This window comes from Guyanagaster necrorhizus (assembly GCF_019112545.1).
Source record: "Guyanagaster necrorhizus MCA 3950 unplaced genomic scaffold BT62scaffold_1, whole genome shotgun sequence".
In the NCBI taxonomy this organism is placed as follows: domain Eukaryota; kingdom Fungi; phylum Basidiomycota; class Agaricomycetes; order Agaricales; family Physalacriaceae; genus Guyanagaster; species Guyanagaster necrorhizus.
Genome location: NW_025064880.1, coordinates 2,783,992 through 2,805,875, shown reverse-complemented (window position 1 = coordinate 2,805,875; position 21,884 = coordinate 2,783,992). Strand labels below are relative to the sequence as shown.

Genomic DNA, 21,884 nt, shown 5'->3' with positions numbered 1-21,884 from the left:
CACGACGCAATCATCGTGGCATTATGGCGTAACAGTCGAGGAGTCCTGGTCTACCCTGTTTCTGGTTCGAACCCAGGTGACATAATATCATCAGTAATTTCCTCTTTTTTCTTGGAAAAGACACTCGGGTACGAATCTGGCAAAAATTTTGGATCGCGCTTGATGAAACGCATAATGGTGACTGGGCCTTCCTCTTTCCGCCTCTACATTGTAATATCATCTTTTTCAGTTGTTACTACTACTGACATTACTTTCAGATGAATTGAATGCTCGCGCTTGTGATCTCAAAGAATCTTCTTCAACTATTTTTTTGGCAGCAACTTTGTTGCCAGGTGTCAGCTGGGCAACGAGCCATCCCGTTTGTTAGCGCATTCTTCATCGCAGGCTCGTCATTATCCTCACGCAGATCCGTCCCTGCATGCATAATGATTCGTTAGGGCAAGTCTTCTATCTCAAAGAATTGGCACCCACTGCACCCAAGCAGCCAAGCCTGATCTCTCTCATCTCAAAATAGAGCTGTTTAACCTATTCGGGGCATCCGTTTGTTTTCGACGAATACTCTCGTCATTCCCTTCCGGTATCCGGTATGTTTGCCCACTGGCATGAACACCTCTCCTCTCCATCGATTGTTGCAGCTTGCGCGTTTGCAGAAACCACTGTTGCCTTACGTTGATTCCCTAGGTTCACTTAAAACATACACTTCGACTACCTGCATAGCGCTTTCAACTTGGTTATCGGTATCCAGGAGTTCCCAGCGCTTGTTACCATCAATGATCAATCAAGTTTCTCAAACCGGCAGTACGCTTGTTTTCCCGCATCCTATTCCTCCCCCCACCACCCTCCAACAAACGTCCGTCCAATTATGGTTTGTCGTCTGGGTACTTATTGCGAAGGCTCCTTATCCGAGTCGTCACCATGCAGTGCAAATCCCTCGTAGTCGCTCTTCTTGCTTGTGAGCATCTTTCCAGTTCGCATTCATCGCTAGCCATTGATCCCTTTTCCTTCTTAGCAGCCATGCTTGTAGGTGCTGCACCTCTGCCTGACGAAGTCGATGCGGATGTAGAGGTACGTGTTCCTTCCTTGAGATGGTTTCTGATTTACGGTTTCTGCCAGGAACGTGCTGGATGCGGGACAAGCGTTATCACATGTTATTGACTCGTCGCTCATGGTCCCGTACACGGTATGCTCTTCGGTTTTATATTCTAGGAGAATATGAGCCTCATGGATGTCCCTAGCTTAAAAATTCTCGTCTTTTCTCGCCCCTCATGCCCTTCTCTCCGCCCTATATGAACTCCGCGTACCTTCTGGCCACCATCCCCAGGTGCATACCATTAATACTTATCATTATGTTGTCTTCTGCTTCTGTACCGTCTGATTATTGTATCGTTATTTCGGGCTCCGTCAATATATGTTGATCATAACTATGTGGATGAATCTCCTTGACATAAGCCAGGTGTACTGGTAATATATAATATGAGTCAAGTTGGACTCGGAGGCTACGTGATTTATCCTACCCGCAGCGCCGATTTTCTACGCGATGGTCAGGCAGGATGCCTTTGTATGATCGGTTATGCGTTAAATGGCTGTTTTGGAAACACAATGAAAGCTAGCCATATGAAAATCCGATGTCACATTGGTATAAATTTGAAGGAGCTCGGGGTCTGAACTAGTCTCGTAAACCGGCTTTGCGGTGTACGCGACAGAGTCACGTGCTGTGTTTAGGGCAAGTCAAGCTTGAAGCTATCCCATTTTGCTAACGCACGAACTTCACCCAGCGACCGTACCTTACCCTTAAAGTTCATGTGATTTCTGCCAGATGACAGAGCACGCCAACAACTGGTTTGTTCCTGGTTTCAGGATCCCGATGTTGGCGGTGGACGCTTATCTTCCCTTCTCGCTACCCACTCTTTTCTCTCTTGTTCGTCCCCCTCTCTGAAGGAAAGGATGTCAGAGTCGCATGCAGGTTCCAATAGCACAGTTCAACGGCAAGATCAGGAAGGATCTTCGGCTACGTATGTATACTACATGTGAATGGCCTAGACTTCTCATGCGCATCACAGTTCTCCGAATGCTCACAGCCGGCCTTCTACGCCTCAGGCTGGCAGTCAAGACGACAGAGTATCGTCATATTATGCGGCATCTAAACCTCTGGATTATATATCTGCTGCTGCTGAGAGCCAGGGAAGCGCGCCGCCGTCCTGGGGTCTATCAAGTCCTTTAGGGTCACCGAATGACCGTCCGCCAGACTCTTCACTGAGTGATATGTCAAATGCAGATCCAAAGCCATCAACTGTCCTCCCACCAGGCTTTGTCCCCATATCTGGCCGTTTTCAGAGTGCACAAAATCCATCTGTCGCTAACTTACCATCACCGCCGCCGGCTCAGCTGAGTCAGATGATTTATAACAGTCCATTTTATTTTCATGGGTTACCTAAGAACAATTCAAAAACACCCAGAGCACCGATCTCGCCGACATTCGATCCTTCTCAAGGTCTGCACCTACCTTCACTTCATCCTTCTCATGTCGTCCCGCCGGTAACAATAAACCATGTAAAACCTTTGGAAGCGAAGTCTGGAGTAAGGGCAGGTATGCTTCCGATAACTAGATAGGCTATATGTACGAAACTCAACGAAAATTTAGTTCAGGATGGTTACGAACAAAAATATCCAGAAGATTCGCCTGGGTCAGAATGCGATCCCACAGCCAGAATCTGGCGGATGTTCGCCGATGAATGTCAAGCCTATGATGAGGCAAAATTTCAAGTTCTTCGGGACAACGTGGACGTACTCTTAGTGTTTGTGAGTTCAATTTCGGTACTGTGATGTTCTATCACGTAAATTTCTGATACCATTGCCAGGCTGGTTTATTTTCTGCTGTAGTGACCACCTTCGTTGCGCAGACGTCCCAAAACTTGCAGGTAGACTACTCAGAGGTGTCTGCCTTCTTGCTTTATGAAATGGTCAATATCCAACGCGCCATCGCCAGCGGTGCAGGGGTCGACTCTGTCTCTGCTTCGCCATTGAACCCCACAAGCGTCTTTATCCCTTCCGCTTCTGACCGCTGCGTCAATGGCTTGTGGTTTTTGAGCCTTTCCCTGAGTTTGGTCACGGCCCTTGTCGCGGTGCTGGCCAAGCAATGGATACGACAGTATATGCTAACATCATCAGAAGCCCCGCGGGATCGGTGCAGGATTCGGCAATTCCGTTATATCGGTTTTCAGGAGTGGCACGTCCCCATCATCGTCGGGATTCTTCCATTTCTGTTGCACATTGCCCTTGCTATGTTCCTAGCAGGATTGGTTGTTTTTCTCCTAAACTTAGAGCACCCAATCGCATATGTACTTTTGGTGATCACAGGAGGCTCATATACTCTATATCTCGCGGCCCTGCTCATGCCCCTTTTCTTTGCGGGATGTCCTTATCAAACGTCATTGACGGATCGCCTCTTTGTTGCCCATCGGAAAATTCTCAGATGGACGTCGATAGCCCGTTACGAGCTGCTTCCACCCTCCATTCAAGAATGGGAGCTCCGGACTATCAAAAACCAGTGCGATGACCTGGACGTCCAATCCCTTCGTTGGTTGTACGATATGTCTTCCAATCCCATGATTCATAAGTATATCATACAGTGCATTGGCGGGCTCCAGCCTAGCGTCGATTCTTATGCGTTGTGTGGTGCGTTTGAAGGAACCGGACTCCAGGAGAAAAACTGGGAACTTTTGCAAGAATGTCTGGAACCTCACGAGTATGAGGGATATTCTGCTGTGGTGGATGGCATGGAAACCCGATTAGAGCGTCTTCTTCGTAGCCGTCTCCGCTTTTCAGCAGAGTTACCACGCAGCCATCCTTCCAGTATCCCGCGGTTACTCTTGACCTTTTCTCCCGATAGTCAGTTATCTACCGAAATAACGACGATGACTGCCACCATTGCCTGTCAAGACGATGGCCTCCGTCCCCCGAATTATCCAACTGGTGCCGATGTCTTTCTCTACCTTGCCCAGCGGACCTGGCATACCGAAGATATCCTCCTTCATCCTTCCTTGTGGAGATCTCTGTTTTCAAGTGTGATTTCCCGACGCTCGCTCGCCCTAGATTCAGTCCACAATTCCGAGTTTGAGCCATTCTGTTACAAGTTCATGGAAACACTTACACGGCTCAAAGTATCATGGAATCCGGCGCAGCCACAGGATGACGGTACTCGAAGAATGTCTCTTCAAGACGCTTTATGGTTTGGCCTTTATGGCGACATCGAAACTCACTTATTGTATGTGCTTTCGGGATTTGATGCATTGAGCGAGCCAGCGAGCTTTGATAACCACCCCCCTGATTCTGAGATTTCGCGGCGGATTCGCCTACTTCTGGCTATTACTAACTACGCCCTTTCTACACAATCATTCCGTGCAGTCCGATGGGATGATCCGTCTCTCATACAGCATCACTGTTTCGGCATGGTCTTTTTCGCCTTGAGAGAGCTCCGGATACAAGTCACAAACTATTCGATGTTGTCGTTCCGCGAAAGTGCCGCCATCTATTCGGTCATCTGTCCACTGGTAACATCTCGGTCTTTCGCGAGTAAGGAGATTTGCCCATCTCCAATACCGTGGATGATGCGTTCCGACGTGATACGAATATTAGTGCGCATTATAATTTCTGAGAATTCAAATTTGGAGCCCAGCAGATCTTGGAAGATCTTACCTCCGGAGTGGAGTAACGTCAGAGACATCATTTGTGGACTAACATTAGATCCAAATACGCTCGGCAACTGGTTGACGAATACTCATGTGCCGGCAACCTGTGTCGTCGATGCAGGGGCTCTCCTAGAACATAACTTGGATAATGAGGACGCCGCTGCATTAGAGACCTTCACGAATCTCGACGTGCTCCAATTTGCAGAACAGACTATGTTCATTTATCCCTGGTGCCGCGTCATCCAGGCCTACGTCTCAGCAATCTTTCGTATGCTTGACGGTAGCAGAACAAAGACCATCCACCTCGCACACATTCCTGGCCCCGTTGATGAATATGTCGATTATATCCATCGTCCTCGAAATCTCTATACCATATGTGCCATACTGGGCGGGCGATTTGCGAAATGTATCGAAAAGGGCGGCGCTGGAGGCGCTCAAAAAACCTTACATTTCCTTGCATGTCTGCGCTCTCAAGACCCAGCTTGGTCTCGGTGCATAGCGCAGTTGGAGCTCCTTTCGAAGAATCGGCAGCACATATCGGAACAACGATTCTTTACCCTTGACGGTGACGCGCAATGGAGGCCATATAACGTGAGCGAGGTGAAAAATATCATGACCCGGCTCGAAATTTGCAGCACGAAGTTGAAGCAAGTCGTTAAACATTCTGCACCGGACTTAGTGAGTAACTTCAGTCTGCAATTGATTCATGGGTTCAACGGGTTCATTTCAGGTCGACACGGCGTTTTCTGAGAACGTCCTCCATCCCAGCAGGCCAAGTCCCGACAATTCTCCAGCACCATACATACCCGATGATTCCGATGAATATGCAAGTCAACCGAGTGCTTTCGATGTAACGGAGCAGTCATCCGTGTAAACGAAATTATGTCTAATGTATGGCACTTATCAGCATTCGCTTTAAGAGGAGGATCGAATATCCTAGTACAGCCTTGTGAGTGTTCCATGATAATTTAGTCCCCTCGTTTTCGCTGTCTTGAGGATCAGAGGCTCAAAGTTCTCAGGGAATAAGGTTGCTAGGAAATGCAAGTGACGTGCGCAGCGAAGCGACAGCTGACCGGCGTTCGAAAAAAGGTAGCCTCGATGTTTGTTTTTTTTTTCAATAACCCTTGCCATTGGCAAGTTCTCATATCTGGGATATTCCGGCGCTTGGGTGTGTGGCGTGGAGCCATCTTCGAGTTTCTTCTCTTCTTGGAACGCACGGATGCAATATTTCAATTGAGTCTCGTCTCCACGTTTTCAGATCGCCGTCGCACGTGTAGCGACCCCGAATTTAAGCCCCAGATAACTTATATAAAACGCTTGACCGTATCTCTTTTTCTCTGTGACCCTTGATCATGTCCCAGCCAACAAGTGACCCAAATGGCCTAGGCCCTGTACCCACAGTCATCATCGACGGCACCAGTTTCGTAATCGTCTCAAAGCAACTCGTCGACATCCTTCCCTCTCTTTCTCCGTCCGACCAAACTACAGTCATTAACCTGCTCGCCACTTTTATCAAAGAAGTTGAAACCAACGGCTCCGACCCAATCTACATGCGCGCCATCGGCATGCTCGAGCCCAACGAGGTCGACACAGACGGAAACAAAAAGCTCCACCTCCTCGACGGGTGTTCGTGGCAAATGGCGCAGTTCATGCGGTACTGCGAGCCTACGCGGATCGACGAGGCGGAGCCCTTCATCCAGACGTCGCTGACTCAGTACCGGAGGTTCCACCCCTCAGAGGACGCGGTGAAGGACGTCACGCCGATGCTGTACCTCGCTGCGTCGTATGCAAAGCAGCCTGGGAAAGAGGCCGAGGCGGAGCGAGTGTTCAAGGAGGTAGAGAAGGAGTCCTGGGGAAGTTGGAGGACGAATTTGTGGGCTAGGGCGCATATGAGCAGGATGTATAGGCGCGTGGGGAAGACAGCGGAGGCGGAAGAGCAGGAAGAGCACGTCGCGTAAGTTTTCCTGTCGAGTTCGTTATGCGGTGCTGATTGATAATGGTAGTCGTTGGTTCACAGGCCACCAGTTTGCAATCTCGCCTTCCGATTTCAAGACGACAGTCGGCGATTCTACGTATTCAGGGGAGAATCATATCTTGAACCACCCAGCGGTGAGGAATATCTTGGATAATTCCGTGGAGCTTGGTACAGGGATGTCTATACATTTTGGATGACTGGTCGAGGGAGTAAGAAATACAGTCAGCCGTAATGATATCTGAGGTACATTAAAACTCGCGGTTAGTGGAGTCTTAACGCCAATCATACACATTCGATTCGTCAAAGTTTCAAAACCTTAGCCTCAATACGTAAATGTAAGTGAGAAAACAAATGAAATAGAGGGTGACGGCCCCAGTCCTCACATGTGCTTGACCGACGTTTAAACGCCCAGAAAACCCAGAAAAAGTAGAGATAGGATGAAGAGAAAACTAATAAAGAGACCAGAAATCAATTTGAATGATGTTTTTGGCTGCAGGGTGAGCTCCTACCAAATCGGAACTCAAGAAGGCCAGCAAAAGGTCAGGCATGGTGTTGCGTAGATGGTTGTTCAGGTTTAATCATATTTCTTTGCGTTCGTTTTCTAGGCGATCGAGACAAAGAAAATCATAGAACAATAGTTGGTTGAGAGTGAAAGCTAAGTGCCCAGGTCGGCATCCGAAATAACTGGCGGGTCTGTGGCTTGGGGCCGACGTGTTACTTACGTTGGTTTCTTGTGCCCGTCGAATAGTTACTTACAAGTATAAGTCCTTCTTCACACGGAGCTTTCTATGAACTAGGTTGATATTAATATTCCTGCTCTTTCACAAGCTGATGCTCCCTGCTCTAGAATTTACCATTACCTTCCTTCAAATAACCTTCCCCCGGCTATCTGCTAGGGAACCTCATTCGCGTATGGATCCATCAGCACATCCTGATCCCTATTTCTCGAATATACTGCCATTACTTCCGACTAGATCTTACATATCTCGTCGAGGCTGGTATCATTCCCCTACCCTTCAATCTCGTTCTCACATGCACGCGAGGTAGAGGGAAGAGCCATGTCCCTTGCACGCTCTATGGGCGTGCCCGCACCCCGTTTTATCTCATACGGTAAACATTCTCCTAACACAAGGTCTCGCGAGGGATCGATCCTCATGACGCGTATTCCCGGAAAATCGCTGCTGGATGTCAAAGAATCGTTATTCCCCAGGGGAGCTTCATATCATCGTGCCGATCGTACTCTAATCCTTGGTATACGCGCGTATGCGGCGTCGATGGAAAGGATATCTATGGCGCCCGCATCCCAGGTCGCCATATCAGTGCCTGCGATGACGAGCGTTCATTTACCCTCCTTCTGGCTGCCGGTGCTCGGGAGGATGACGAATTAGGCCAAGCCAAGGTTGATCAGGCGAAAAAGATGTCGACTTGGCCCTCATGATATCGTACTCACTCACGGTGATCTTTGGGATCATGATATCATGGTGGATCACGGACATATTGGATTGGGAATGGGCAGGATGACTCCCCGAGTATTGGGAGCACACATGGATTCTTCAGTGGACTGGGATACAAGTGCCTTGGGCCATTCAACTAGCTACTCTGCTCGGATACAAATATCGCGATGAATTGGAATATGACTTGGCCTTGATAGCAGTTTCAGATACCTCATTTTTGATGTGGTGAATGTTCTCTAAGCCCATCATCTCTATCACGATGTTCCGGTAACATTTTTAGATCCGTGTTTTCTTATCGCACATAATTGGAATCGTTGGCAACGGAAGATAAGCGAAACGAATCGCGCTTTGCACTGCATTATGCTTGTCGGCTTAATCAAGATCGGTTATTTCGATCCGACCAAGAGACAATTGCTGAAGCGAATCTTGACAAGGGTACATGCACTTCGCCCTCCTCCTACTATCCCGTTCACTTGTTCGAATTTGAGTGCTGAAGGCTGTCAATCACTTGACAGATATTGATGCCATTCGCTGCGACAGCGTCAAGGCATTGGAGACAGAAGCCATAGCGTTGGGAAACCAACAGGCTTCCAGTCGCAATGTTCAACGTCGCTTATCGTCCGGTTCTCTGTATGTAGATTCTGACGCCTTCAGGACACTATTTTTTTTTCACGAATTATACCTATCTCTTGTTTTCTTTTTTCTGTTTGTAACGTACACCTTAGTATAGGTTGAGTTGAATATTTTTATGAATTTGCCGTTCTACAGCGACAGAAGCATAAATCAATGAAACATAGGAAGGCGTATTTACATCTTGGCATGGATTCACGTCGCAAAATACATCATCCCAAAACGGAGAAGTGCAACGGAACCTGAGAGCCCTTCATAGCTTTGCCCTCCACTGCAGGGACAACCACGGGCCCAGCGGAAAATTCTTGTATAATGAGACCCTCCAGTAAACTGAACTCGAAATGCTTTCAGAAGATCGACAAGGATAACTTGGATTTCCATGATCCTATGATTTCGGGTTAGATGACGCGACATAGAGTTTGACCTGGAGATATCTTACGCAAACTTCCAATTTGAAGTTTTCACTTAAAATTGAGTGCTGGAAGGGGGAAACAGGTGAGGACCTACCAGATGCATGAACGTATTCCGGAGCCTTATCAGGTGAATAAGAGAGTAGGTTGCTAGAGTAAGACATGATATTCACCAAATGACAGTCTGCAGACACAAAGTCAGCCTTTTTTTCCACAAAAGTACGTTCACTCCTACTCACAAATTGGCAAGCGGGAGTCTGAGGCTTCGTTCGGTTGTTAATAAATCGGTTTGGATTCCACTGGTCCGCGTCGGAACTCCAGATTCTCGGGAGCCTAGTACGAATTATAAGATCCTACAATGTCTACTATCACAAACTGGAACGCATACCAATTATACGTGTATATTGAGCAAAGAAGTGTCTGTTCTTTGGCGATAGGGATTTCTTTCAGAATGTTTCCGTCCTTGCTAATGATGGGTTCACAGAGAGGGAGGCAATCGTCTTGAACCGCCCTACGCATGAGGGTGTGTGCGATAGGGTGTAAACGAAGAACTTCCTGTCAACGAGTGGGATCAGAACTGGACTACAGAGCTCCCTGTGTCCGGCTCTACGCACTTGGATGGTAGCGTTCAGAAACTGCATAGAATCATATTCGACAGAGGTGAGTTTGACACCTTGCGGGTGACCCTGCGAAATCTCTTCGCATATTTTGCTTTGATGTTCGGGATGTGCCGCCCGTCCGTTTCGATACATCCTGGAGCAAACTTTGAGAACGCTCTGGTGTAAAATAAGGATCACCTCCGCCTGCATGTGATGGTTCGTTCTTCGTAGCAGCATATACATCATTCAGAGAACTTGACATCGCATAGGACGACACTGTGCCGTCTTGGTGCGGCGTCAAATGCCGACCGCAAGTATGGATTCCAATGATACATCCGACCCCCCTGGACTGATGCGCATCAAAAGTTTAGGCCATCCACACTGGATAAGAGTATACATACGTGGACGAAGGCCTTCCCCGAACTGTATCATTAGAACCTGCATGCGATTCTGGAATCTTTTCCTTTACAGAGATTTTCCTAAGAGTCCAGCAAGAGAGGAAGCAGTGGGTGGCGAGAAGGGATAAACGCCAATATCAGCTGTTTCAGGGCGCTAGTGTTCATCATATTTACACAAGGACCTTCATAGTCGTCCATCTTCAAGTTCTGATCAATAGATTTATGGAGCCTGAGATGGCGATACAATAATCAGGCGATACACAGAAGCAGGAACCATCATGATTATATGATGCCTCGTTATCCAACCGACACCCAGCGAAAAGGTTGTAAAATAAGTAGTTGACGAACAACGTGAGGCTGAGACAGGAGTGAGCGTAGAACACGAATTGGAACGGGAAGTTATGCCGGTGGCTGCATTTAAACTTCTTGGAGTAGTGCAGAAGAAAAACATGCCCGGTTATGCACCGCTCTCGGCCAGACTAGTATAAAGCGCCCGGCACCAGGAACAGGATTGATATTCATCAGTTCTCCTACTGATAGGTGCCCCATCATAACTGGCACGCTATCAATCGTCTGAATGTATATGAGCCGCTGTGAGTGGAAAACTAATGACCAGTTTACGGATGGTAATTCGGTGCGCGTTTCTCGAGACATTAATTATGCTAATATACCAAATTGAATCAGTAATGATGCTCAATCCAAGGCAATCACCGTGGCTGGTGGAAACTGACAATCGAAGAAGCCGAGAATTCGCGCGGACTTTGGTAATCCCGTAAATCCGGGCGCTTAAAATGACATACAAATCTGACAAATGCGACTCCTTGTACCTCTTCCACCATTGTCATTCTCTCTATCTTCTATCCTGACCGGAAGTGCAGGATCTTCAGCAATCTCACTGGCCATAACAAGGATGTCAGAAAGCCCGCCAACAGATACAAGCCAGAAAGATGTCAAAGGTCCTTCACCTACGTACGCGAGTCCTTTCCGAATGAGCGCTCTGGAGTACTGACATGGAATGTAGTTCATTACTGTTATCGCCACCTGGCTCTCCACATGAGAGGGTCAATGATGATGCTTCCTCTCCCGGCACACCTCATTCCCTGCGATCACATGATGCTGCTGCCGATATCCTACAAAGTTTGTTACACGAACAAAGAAGCCTTGGCCTATCTCAGAATGACCAAACAGGTTTTTCGAGCAACGTGTCACTGGCAGAGTTGCCATCCCTTTCTCCGCCGATTATAGCTTCCACGCCGTCGTCCTTGACATCGTCAGCCTCCCTCACACCATCAGGACACCAGTACAACGTATATCCGAACTATGCTCCACATTTGATGGAGCCATCTTTGGACCCTCCCTCTCAGTCCAACCAGAACGCGTCATCTCCGTATTCCCATTCCATATCATCAGGATCAGACATGTCTGCTCTCGGACGAACTCAAAACATCCCATCGCCCCAGGAAGATGGAGACGCAGGCTACATTCCTGATGACTCGGACAATAAATCACAACAGCAGCTTCCTCAGCTTCCCCACAACCCGTACTACTTTTTCACACCTACACCGCCGTTGCACCAGCCTCCAGTCCATGCGCATCAAAATCTAGTAAATAATCAGCTGGGACTCGGATTCCATTCGCGTTTTACGCCTGTAGTTCCTCACCCACCCATTCAGCATCCAACGCCTCCCAATCCCGGGCCGTTCGCTCCTCCAGCTGGTACAGTTCCAAGAGGGCAGCAAGCACCTTCGCAGCCCAAGCCCCCAGGAGTTAGGATAGGTTTACTTCTTATTATCATATGATGGTCGTGAGATGCTCAACGATCACTCTAGTCCATGCTGATGATTACGAGCAGCGATATCCCGAGGACCCTTCAGGATCCGAATGTGGTCCCATGGCTAGGATCTGGCGGATCTTCCTTGACGAGTGTCAGGAATTCGATGCCGGGAGAATAGATATTCTCCAAGACAGTGTAGACGTTCTGCTGGTATTTGTGAGTTTAACTTCGTTCGTATGCCATGACACAAGATGTCGACTTACTGGCTCTCAGGCTGGTTTGTTCTCTGCTGCTGTATCGACGTTTGTAGCACAGACATCCCAAAGCCTGCAGACAGACTACACGAAGATATCCGCCTATTTATTGTATGAAGCCGTCAGCATCCAGCGCGCTATCGCTACTGGCGCTGTGGTTAGTTCTATTCCCGTGTCTCCATTGAACCCCACGACCACTTTCGTTGCATCCACGTCTGATCGTTGGGTCAATGGCCTGTGGTTTGCAAGTCTTTCCTTAAGTTTGATAACTGCTCTTGTCGCGGTGCTGGCAAAGCAGTGGATACGACAACACATGCTGGCGTCATCCGGTACTCCGCGAGATCGGGCTAGGATTCGTCAGTTTCGATATATGGGTTTCGAGGAGTGGCACGTCCCAGTTATTATTGGCATCCTTCCGTCTCTGTTGCATATGTCTCTCACTATCTTTCTCGTAGGACTGGTCATCTTCCTGGTGGCCTTGGAGCGTCCAATTGCATATGTAATGCTTGCAATAACGGGAGGATCATATGTGTTGTATGTCATTGCTATGTTTCTACCAGTTTTCTACCCGCAGTGTCCTTATCGCACTCCATTGACGGATCTTCTCTTCATCGCATGTAGAGAACTCTTACGATGGACACCGAAAGAGCAAGATACGCAGTATCCCCCTTCCATTCGGGAGTTGGAACTTCAAACCATTAAATCTCAGTCGGACTCGTTGGACGTTCAATCTCTTCGTTGGCTGTACACCATATCTTCCAATCCTACGGTTCACAGCTGTGTCATACAGAGCATCGGTGGGCTCCAGCTCAGCGTCAACTCTGAAGAGTTGGATACTTCATTCCAAGGTAGCGGAATCCAGGAGAAACAACAGGAACTCTTACAGGAATGTTTGCAGCCATATATTGATCGCAAATATTCTGTTCTGGCGGAGGGCATGGAAACATGTGTCGAACGCCTGCTTCGTAGTGGTCTCCGGCTTTCAGCAGCTATGCAACAAAGCTATATGTCTCGCATTCCACGTTTACTCTTGACTCCAACATCCCATGGTCAGCTTTCTTCTGAGGTAATAGCGCTGACTGCTGCTATCGCTTGCCACAATGATGCTCGTCCAGCCAATTATCCATCCGGCGCCGATCTTTTTCTCCATCTCATGAAACAACCACAGCCCGGTAGTATAACTCTCCATCCACTCTTGTGGAAGTCATTATTCTCCGACGTGATTTCCAACCACATTTTTGACCGCTTGGGTTCATTTGGTCATCATCATGCGTTCGAGGAATTCTGCGATTCGTTCATGCGAATAATTGCACGTCGAGGGATTCTATGGAATGCCCCTCAACCGCAGGATGATGGTACCCGCACGATGAATTTGCAGAATGCTTTATATTTTGGGCTTTACAGTCTTATCGAGGAGCAGCTATTAAACGCGCTAGCTAAATTTGATAAGCATAAAAATCATGCTAGGATGTCGCGGCACATACGCTTGTCACTCGCTATCATCAATTACGTCCTTTCCACTCGTTCATTTCCCGCAGTGCATTGGGATGCGCCTGACTGGTCAAACGAGTACTTCTGTGGAAGCTGCCTGGGCATGCTCTTCTTTGCAGTGCACGATCTCCGGATATGCGTCAAAGACTACGCATCTTTGTCCTCTCGTGAAAGCGGGGCCATCTATTTTACCATAAAGAGGCTCGTAATATCCCACGTTTTCACAAGCGAGTACAATCCTAGGTCTCCCGTACTATGGGTGATACGTTCCGATGTGATTCGCATCCTAATGCGCATGACTATTACCCAAGTGTACAATCCCCAATTATCAGCGCATAATCTGTCCTGGCGAATCTTACCGTCGCAATAGAGACGACTTAGAGACGTGATCTGTCGACTGTCTTTCAATCAGAGCTCACTTGATGGCTTGCCACAAGACTTATATGCCCTAGCAAAGTGTGTTGTAGATATGGGCAGTCTCTTAGGGGATGAAATGAATAGCGGGGATGTCACTGCATTGAATACATTTATGGATCTCGATATCCTTGGATTTATAGGGCGGACGATGTATATGTTCCCCTGGCGCCGCGTCCTACAGGCCTATATCTCAGCTGTCTACCACAAGCTTGAATCAAACAATGCCAGAATACAGAGTTCTGACCATGACACGGATTCCTCTCATTATCACATCATTGCACATCTTAACGTTATCCATCACCCTGAAAACCTACCGATTATCTGCATGGTAGTGGGTGGAAGGCTTGAGAGATCTCTTGATGAGAAGGAGGATGGAAGCACACGATTAGCTTTGTTAAAACTCACTAGACTTCGTTCGCTTGATCCAGTGTGGCCTCCATGCATCAAACTCCTGGACAAGCTTTCACAAGATGGGCTATTTCTAAAGGAACAACTTGAACGGCTCTTGACAATCAAAGACGATGTAAAAGAGGCACGATGGGAACGATATACAGATGAGGAAGTGCAACTTATTATGGTGCGCCTTGAGGAAACTATCACCACTTTAAAGAGCCATCTTTTCCAAGATCCTATCACACCTGGGATATCGGTTTCCCATTCAGTGGTTAGTTGAGCTGTCCACCTACGATCACGTATCATGAGCTCATTCATTTTTAGACTGGCTTGGAGGACGGATCACCAGATAGTATAGATTCACCTCAAATCAGCAGGCTCAGCCTAGAAGATGATGCCATACCGCATCCACCAACACCTATACCTACACCATATATACCGGATGACACTGACTCAAATATCAACTACTCAAACGAGGGATCCTGACCACTAGCAAAGCTGGGAATATTGTCGTATGGTGCTTTGTAATTATATAGATACCTCACCGATTTTTATTCGGAGGGTGACATGAACCGACAAGCGACAAACGACAAACTAGCCGATTCTAAGAGAATATCATTAGGTGAGAATGTATTTTTCAAAGGTGATGAAACATACAGTGGAACCGTATCGCTAGGTCCAAGAGGGGATCGAGAATGGCCGGTGATAGTCTCAGTTGTAGCTATAGACAAGCGGGAATCTACGGCAATGTAGCACGTGATCTCGGAGGAACCGGACCGTGCCAATGCTCCCAATGGATCCTATGGGATGTGTATGCCGTACATTTACCGAGAGGCAGATCTGGAGGGACTACATCCATGTTATTGCAAAGGACTTGAAACTTTCCCTCGTCACAAGCTCTACATTCATCAGCGATACTCGGAATTCGTATCGGGGGAGGGAAGGGGAGAAAGGAATAATGGGCGAGGAAAAACGGGAATTTTCAGGCTAGGGACATCTATGAGGCTCATATTCTCCTAGAATATAAAACCGAAGAGCATACTGTGTACGGGACCCTGAGTGACGAGTCAATAACATGCGATAACGCTTGTCCCGCATCCAGCACGTTCCTGGCAGAAACCGTAAATCAGAAACCATCTCAAGGAAGGAACACGTACCTCTACATTCTCATCGACTTCGTCAAGCAGAGGTGCAGCACCTACAAGCATGGCAACTAAGAAGGAAAAGGGATCAGTGGCCAGCGATGAATACGAACTGGAAAGATGCTCACAAGCAAGAAGAGCGACTATGAGGGATTTGCACTGCATGATGACGACTCAGATAGCGAGCCTTTGGAATAAGTACCTAGGGGTAATAGGGTGAGGGGAAATAAGCGTACTGCCGGTTTGAGAAACTTGGTTGATCATTGATGGTAGCAAGCGCTGAGAACTCCTGGATACCGATAACCAAGTTGAAAGCGCTATGCAGGTAGTCGAAGTGTATGTTTTAAGTGAACCTAGGGAATCAACGTAAGGCAACAGTGGTTTCTGCAAACGCGCAAGCTGCAACAATCGATGGAGAGGAGAGGTGTTCATGCCAGTGGGCAAACATACCGGATACCGGAAGGGAATGACGAGAGTATTCGTCGAAAACAAACGGATGCCCCGAATAGGTTAAACAGCTCTATTTTGAGATGAGAGAGATCAGGCTTGGCTGCTTGGGTGCAGTGGGTGCCAATTCTTTGAGATAGAAGACTTGCCCTAACGAATCATTATGCATGCAGGGACGGATCTGCGTGAGGATAATGACGAACCTGCGATGAAGGATGCTCTAGCATCGAATGGGATGGCTTGTTGCCCAGCTGACACCTGGCCAAAAAGCTGATAGTTGATGAAGAAGATTCTTTGAGATCACAAGCGCGCGCATTCAATTCATCTGAAAGTAATGTCAGTAGTAGTAACAACTGAAAAAGATGATATTACAATGTAGAGGCGGAAAGAGGAAGGCCCAGTCACCGTCATGCGCTTCATCAAGCGCGATCCAAATTTTTGCCAGATTCGTACCCGAGTGTCTTTTCCAAGAAAAAAGAGGAAATTACTGATGATATTATGTGACCTGGGTTCGAACCAGAAACAGGGTAGACCAGGACTCCTCGACTGTTACGCCATAATGCCACGATGATTGCGTCGTGGCTCGGAACTATAGATATACCCCCCTTCCATCTCTACGCCTTAGGATGAAGGTGGCTCGGAAGGCCAGGGAAGAGTGAATGTTTATCTAAAGGTGCTATGAGCAGTTTCTTCGGGAAGACGAAGGATGGGACACTATACTGACGTGTCAGTAGCACATGGTCCCACATCCACCGTGGTCCTGGTAGAAATCGCGACTCAGCATACCGCCACAAAGACGAAAGTGTACCTCTGGCTCAATGTATATATACTTCCTTGAAAATCCACCAGGTACAGGAGTACCACGGCTACTAAGAAGGAAGGATCAATAGTCTGGCACCAACGTAGACTAGAAAGACACTCACGTCCGGTACGAAGTGTTCGCACTGCATATGTTGACGGGAAAAAGCTTCCGAGTCTAGATCCATCGTTGATAAGACGCCGAACTATCCTGTAGCAGTATTTTAGACACCCTAGTATGGGCCTACGAGAAAATAATGATGAACCCGCGACGAAAGAGGTAAACTTGAGAAATAGTAACGAAATGGAGGCCAAGACGTTATCTGTGACATAAGATTAGCTCAGCCAAAAGAGGTGTATACCGCCCGCGCATCACAAACAATGGCTAGAATCAGAAGTTGGTGGACACAGGGTCGAATCGAACGGCTGGCAATAAAGTATAGAGATGCCCATCGTACCCGTACATACGGCGGATACGGGTACTGTATATACGGGCCCATACCCGTACCGCCAGCGGTTTGGAAATCGATTTTTACGCCGTATTTGTACGGGTATTGTATGGATAGGTGAAATTTATATGGATGCCTATTATTTTTCGTATGTGATGAGTCAAATGAATGAAATCAGTCACTTTAAATAAAAATTTTACTTGCTCCAGGTCAGCACCCTCTCATATGATGCCCGTATACGGGATACGGTCAAACCCGTACCGTATCGTTGCCCTTTTCTCATATGATATACGGCCGTATAAGGTACAGCCGTAACCGTATACGGAACGATGGGCATCCCTAATCATGTAAAGGGTAGAAAAAGGGACGACGAACGAAAGTTTGATATTGTGAGATGAACATTTGGTAGAAAAACATGCGGTGAGACTGAAAAGGAGATGGCTCCAAAATGTGAAGACGTGGTAATCGGTTATCGCCATGTATTTCTTGCAGAACAATGCCAGCTAGATCCATAGTTACCAGTAAGAAAGAATGCCTGTTGTCGTCTGATGGCATTAGCTGGAATCGAACCAGACGTAACGCAACCGGCCCGAACATCCGCGCCTGTTACACTATAATGCTACAATGATGTCGCCACTGTTCAGCATTATAAAGATACCTCGCCTATCCATGACGCGAAGGTACCCGGTAAAGGCAGAGGAGAAGCAATCCGGAGGGCGGCAATTCTAAGGACATACCGTTAGGAGGCCAATGTACTTCGAAGGATATGAGATGGACGAACCCTGGATACAGCATTGACAGTAAGCCACAGCCCTTTCCTCGTCTTGTATCTTATATGAGCAGACCAATAGGGAAGAACGTAGCGCAAGAAGGTAAGTAGAGCGTTATCGCACTGCATAGACTTACGACGAATGTTGATCAACGTGTTTCTCCGTCTGTCAGAAGAAAGACGCGCATGAGTCACTTCCTGCTGAAGGGAGATCAAGCCTTGGAGAGAACAGAGAACGTGGATAAGATGGTCAATTTCATGGAACCAATGGCTGCATGATTACTGCGGGAAGATAAATGCGCCTACATTCGTGGCGACGCGATACAATTGGTATAATGTTCGCATGAAGGTACAAGCCGGACCTACAGTGGCGAAATCATCAAGACGTCAACCCGGGGGAAAAGACACCTAGAGAGCTAATGTTGGTGACACTTCACGTCAAAAATCAAAACATGCATCCCCATTGACCCTAGTCCGTACCATATCTACCTTCCGAATTGCCTAACAATCCTGGTGCGGGTAGAAAATCCCAGCAGACTTCGTCGAACATAGCTACGACCAGGAGTTTGGCTGGAAATCGAATCCTTCGTGGGACTGAAGAAAGTCATGCATATCCTGGGCGTTGATTCCGACCATGCGATGCTGATGCCACTACGGCGCTCGTAACTAACACATTAAGACGAAAGAAAACACGGGACGCATGTGATCATCACGACTACGGAAATTGAAATTCAACCCTCAGTCGTACATGCCGCGACCCCCTGAGAATAACAATGTCTCGACGATATCCAGACCTCTCAGGTTTCTTCACATGCAACCTATCTTCTCAGTGCTTGCGTTGCTACTGGCGTTCAACGACAGGTACAGCTTGGATACTTCTGGGGCCTCGGGATGCAGTAATTGCTTTCTTGTACGTGGCTCTTCCAAATACGCGTTATCCTAACAGTATTCAAGAACGTTTCAGATTCGCACGGCGTCGACGTTATATACGTGACTCGTAACTTCATTCAATCTTGATCATTTCGAGGAAGACAGTAATAGACACGAAACGGACAGGGTGGTTACCAAGCATTTACATAAAGAACATGAATATCATTTAGACACTCTAGTACCGCTCACGACACGGGAAGAGCTGCAACGAGAACAGCGAGAACACCAGTAGAAATCACACAGATTCCGACTCAATCTTCATCGAGACAACAATAGCCTGTTTCAAGCCCATCAGTAACGAAGTATCCATCAAATATATATCTAGAAACATACCTTATCCTGCGCACGGTGGCTGTGTGCTCTTTCAGACCTCAGTCCGCTGGAGTCAAGTGGTGGTAGGTGGAAGGAATTATCAGCGGTTCGAAACTCTTTCCGTGCATTTAGCCTATCATCTTGAATGAACATCTATGAACACCGGCAATTTGGGATGCAGTACGTACATTGTTAATAAGGAAGTGATGAACACTATGAACAAAGATTAAGATCAGTACGATGGATCTAAAATCATGTCAACTGACATTTGGGGAGTATACAATCGATGCCGAGGAATATGAGAGTATCTGGCCAGAGTAGAAACTATGACATGATCCATTAGCACTGAATTCGCTCGGACCGAGCAGGGAGGTTGCTCCGAAATTTCTATTCGTACCGTGATAAGAATTACCACCGAATACAAGCTATGTGAGCAGTTGTCATATGGTTGCGACGAAAGTACAAATTGATTTTCTCCCACCTCGTAATGAACCCAGACATCAGAATCATCCGCATTAATGTCAGGACTATTGTAATCGTGCTGTCGAAGAAACAGTTTATGAGATGTAAACAAGTGAATGAATAGACTGACTTGGGAACGGCTGAAGTGGTCCGGCCTTTATTCAGAGAGTAACACATGGCGGCGGATGTCATGAACTCGGCTGTTACACTTGTTACAAACAACGAGACAAGACCGCTCTATATTGGAATAAGATACTTAATGGGGTGGGTCCATGATTGAACACGGACCTTGATGTCCGGTTGTTGGCCGAGGGTAGCCATGCCGTATCTGTTGAATTATCATTGGCGATGAGTGTTATAAAAAGCTGAATGCATACATCTGTCTAATCAGGTCTGCGGGACTGTCGTTAAAAATAAAATATCACAACAATCAGTATCAGAGACTTACATATCCCGCAACCTAGCGGGTGTTATAGTGGTCAGAAAACGATCTATATTGGAGAATAGATGGATTCTCTGTACCTCCGTTGCTTACAGTGACGAGAACCTGAAATGGTGAGAACGGCAGTCATTGAAAGAGACACAGTAATAGATATTATACCACATACAACCAACCACAGTACGACTCGATGAAGATGTTGTCCAACTAACCATGTAACTCAGAACAGAGCTGGGCATCAATAAAAGGAAACGCACATTTCCATAAACGCACAGCATACATCCTACACAGGACATGTATTTCAAGTCAACGGTGAATCGGAAAATGCGAATCCTCACGCTTGAACATAGACTCGAATAACAATCTGCCAGGGCAAAGCTTCAGAATGAAATTCACGATGCGACAACTTGGAGGATTAGGTACGTACACAAAGCAATATGTGCAGCTATGGTTGAATATGGGATTCAATATCATGGCCGTATCGACACAAGAAGCGCAAACCTTAAGGCTCCTACGCAAGAATCCAAATTTAGTAAAGAAAGTAAAACCATTTTCGGAACCAGATAAAACACACCAAAGGACGGCGCTCCCAAGAAGAGCGTTAATGTCCCCAAAGTTCTTGAAAGCATAGAAATATGAAGTGTAGGCGGTAAACGCGACATCGAGTGTATCCAGAAACCTGGTGCATGACATTCAACACGGGACACCGAGTCGAGGAAACCTTACCAGATGGCCCCTATCTACTCGTCATCAGAAAAAAACATTAATATCAATGCACGTTTCGAACGAGATGCAAAACGCGTGCGCACAGAAACTTTAAAAAACTGGCCGTCATTTGGGTAATTTTTGAAGTACAGTGTGGATTGGAGACTTGTTATGCCAAACAGACTGAATCGGCATTAGTGCTAGTTCAGCGGTGAGAAGCAGAGCAGAAAACGTACATGTTGGCCAACGTAGCACCGATAAAGAATGCACCGAGTGTATTTTCGACCGATGTGTGTTTCATGGATGTCGAGGATCAGAGAATGAACAGCCAACGCCTCGGGTGGGTCCCGCTATTTGAGCAAGAAATGGAGTGCACCCGGGGCCGAGATTGAACTTGATCATCATGAGATGCGAGGGGCTATGAACCACTCGGTGTAATCGAGTTGGCGATTTCACGGACCGTGTTCAACCATCGGAGAATTGATCAAGCCTCAAGGATGATGATATCCAAATCTCCGTTGGTGTCTAACCCTGTTCCACGAACTTTGCCAAGGGGACACTGCGATATAGGTTGAAGATGCGCCGTCAAGCGCACCGTAGGAACGTAGAGCCCGCGCTGTTTTGCATGAGATGGTGACTAAAGCGGTCCATAAACGACAAGGGACAACCCACAGATTTCTAGTCCCTCGGGACCAGTTCCCAGATATCAGATGTCAACATAAATAACTCCAGGGCTGTCCGAATCTAGACACCATGGTGCCAATATGAAAGGAATGTGATCCGCCTTTCCTGTCTTTTTGCTCTCACTGAGAAATCTTCCAACGCATCGGCTCGCCGGAAGAGAGTATGGGCACATCTTTGGTCTTCATCGTATGAACTTATTGGGAGGAGGGGGGCTGTCCCTGCAACGCATGAAGCATGCGTTACTCATCATTTTCAGGAGATGAA

At 47.2% G+C, this 21,884-nt stretch overlaps 9 protein-coding genes across 9 annotated transcripts; 5 read left to right on the top strand and 4 right to left on the bottom strand.

Annotated features, from left to right (window-relative positions):
- Positions 1-920: 920 nt before the first annotated feature.
- On the bottom strand, positions 921-1,180 carry BT62DRAFT_925833 (uncharacterized protein; the record flags this gene model as incomplete). Its single annotated transcript, XM_043184897.1, has 2 exons — positions 1,010-1,180; positions 921-952 (listed from the first exon to the last, which is right to left on the bottom strand). A coding segment is annotated over exon 1 (156 nt), but the record flags the coding sequence as incomplete, so codon positions are not given.
- A 1,460-nt stretch (positions 1,181-2,640) lies between these two features.
- On the top strand, positions 2,641-3,320 carry BT62DRAFT_867964 (uncharacterized protein; the record flags this gene model as incomplete). Its single annotated transcript, XM_043182512.1, has 2 exons — positions 2,641-2,799; positions 2,859-3,320. Coding segments are annotated over 2 exons (621 nt in total), but the record flags the coding sequence as incomplete, so codon positions are not given.
- A 2,289-nt stretch (positions 3,321-5,609) lies between these two features.
- On the top strand, positions 5,610-6,965 carry BT62DRAFT_990161 (uncharacterized protein). The gene is made up of 2 exons (XM_043190205.1): positions 5,610-6,642; positions 6,692-6,965. Exons 1-2 carry the CDS (start codon positions 6,041-6,043, stop codon positions 6,858-6,860), a joined length of 771 nt encoding a protein of 256 aa, XP_043046774.1. The 5' UTR covers positions 5,610-6,040; the 3' UTR covers positions 6,861-6,965.
- Positions 6,966-8,917: 1,952 nt separating this feature from the next.
- On the bottom strand, positions 8,918-10,371 carry BT62DRAFT_959603 (cytochrome P450). The gene is made up of 8 exons (XM_043188509.1): positions 10,158-10,371; positions 9,772-10,105; positions 9,546-9,712; positions 9,397-9,490; positions 9,331-9,341; positions 9,255-9,279; positions 9,187-9,191; positions 8,918-9,132 (listed from the first exon to the last, which is right to left on the bottom strand). Exons 2-8 carry the CDS (start codon positions 10,000-10,002, stop codon positions 8,943-8,945), a joined length of 723 nt encoding a protein of 240 aa, XP_043046773.1. The 5' UTR covers positions 10,003-10,105; positions 10,158-10,371; the 3' UTR covers positions 8,918-8,942.
- A 337-nt stretch (positions 10,372-10,708) lies between these two features.
- On the top strand, positions 10,709-13,189 carry BT62DRAFT_57133 (uncharacterized protein). The gene is made up of 8 exons (XM_043181434.1): positions 10,709-10,780; positions 10,839-11,123; positions 11,176-11,291; positions 11,343-11,930; positions 11,984-12,144; positions 12,202-12,716; positions 12,804-13,030; positions 13,081-13,189. The coding sequence occupies exons 2-8, from the start codon at positions 10,966-10,968 to the stop codon at positions 13,089-13,091; spliced, it is 1,776 nt and encodes a 591-aa protein (XP_043046772.1). The 5' UTR covers positions 10,709-10,780; positions 10,839-10,965; the 3' UTR covers positions 13,092-13,189.
- An 817-nt stretch (positions 13,190-14,006) lies between these two features.
- Positions 14,007-15,103, top strand: BT62DRAFT_57059 (uncharacterized protein). Its single transcript, XM_043181430.1, has 2 exons — positions 14,007-14,754; positions 14,808-15,103. The coding sequence occupies exons 1-2, from the start codon at positions 14,143-14,145 to the stop codon at positions 14,967-14,969; spliced, it is 774 nt and encodes a 257-aa protein (XP_043046771.1). The 5' UTR covers positions 14,007-14,142; the 3' UTR covers positions 14,970-15,103.
- Positions 15,104-15,526: 423 nt separating this feature from the next.
- Positions 15,527-15,785, top strand: BT62DRAFT_925830 (uncharacterized protein; the record flags this gene model as incomplete). The annotated part of the gene is made up of 3 exons (XM_043184896.1): positions 15,527-15,687; positions 15,711-15,719; positions 15,754-15,785. Coding segments are annotated over 2 exons (156 nt in total), but the record flags the coding sequence as incomplete, so codon positions are not given.
- Positions 15,786-16,692: 907 nt separating this feature from the next.
- Positions 16,693-17,857, bottom strand: BT62DRAFT_57016 (uncharacterized protein). The gene is made up of 7 exons (XM_043181429.1): positions 17,520-17,857; positions 17,242-17,455; positions 17,119-17,193; positions 16,996-17,048; positions 16,881-16,941; positions 16,797-16,832; positions 16,693-16,739 (listed from the first exon to the last, which is right to left on the bottom strand). Exons 1-6 carry the CDS (start codon positions 17,654-17,656, stop codon positions 16,800-16,802), a joined length of 573 nt encoding a protein of 190 aa, XP_043046769.1. The 5' UTR covers positions 17,657-17,857; the 3' UTR covers positions 16,693-16,739; positions 16,797-16,799.
- Positions 17,858-19,099: 1,242 nt separating this feature from the next.
- BT62DRAFT_56818 (uncharacterized protein) lies at positions 19,100-21,519 on the bottom strand. The gene is made up of 20 exons (XM_043181423.1): positions 21,173-21,519; positions 21,041-21,119; positions 20,958-20,971; positions 20,806-20,910; positions 20,733-20,742; positions 20,659-20,676; positions 20,570-20,595; positions 20,489-20,514; positions 20,401-20,438; positions 20,315-20,339; positions 20,241-20,252; positions 20,170-20,185; positions 20,081-20,120; positions 19,923-20,029; positions 19,812-19,871; positions 19,728-19,755; positions 19,597-19,654; positions 19,519-19,543; positions 19,352-19,463; positions 19,100-19,295 (listed from the first exon to the last, which is right to left on the bottom strand). The coding sequence occupies exons 1-20, from the start codon at positions 21,235-21,237 to the stop codon at positions 19,254-19,256; spliced, it is 906 nt and encodes a 301-aa protein (XP_043046768.1). The 5' UTR covers positions 21,238-21,519; the 3' UTR covers positions 19,100-19,253.
- Positions 21,520-21,884: the final 365 nt, after the last annotated feature.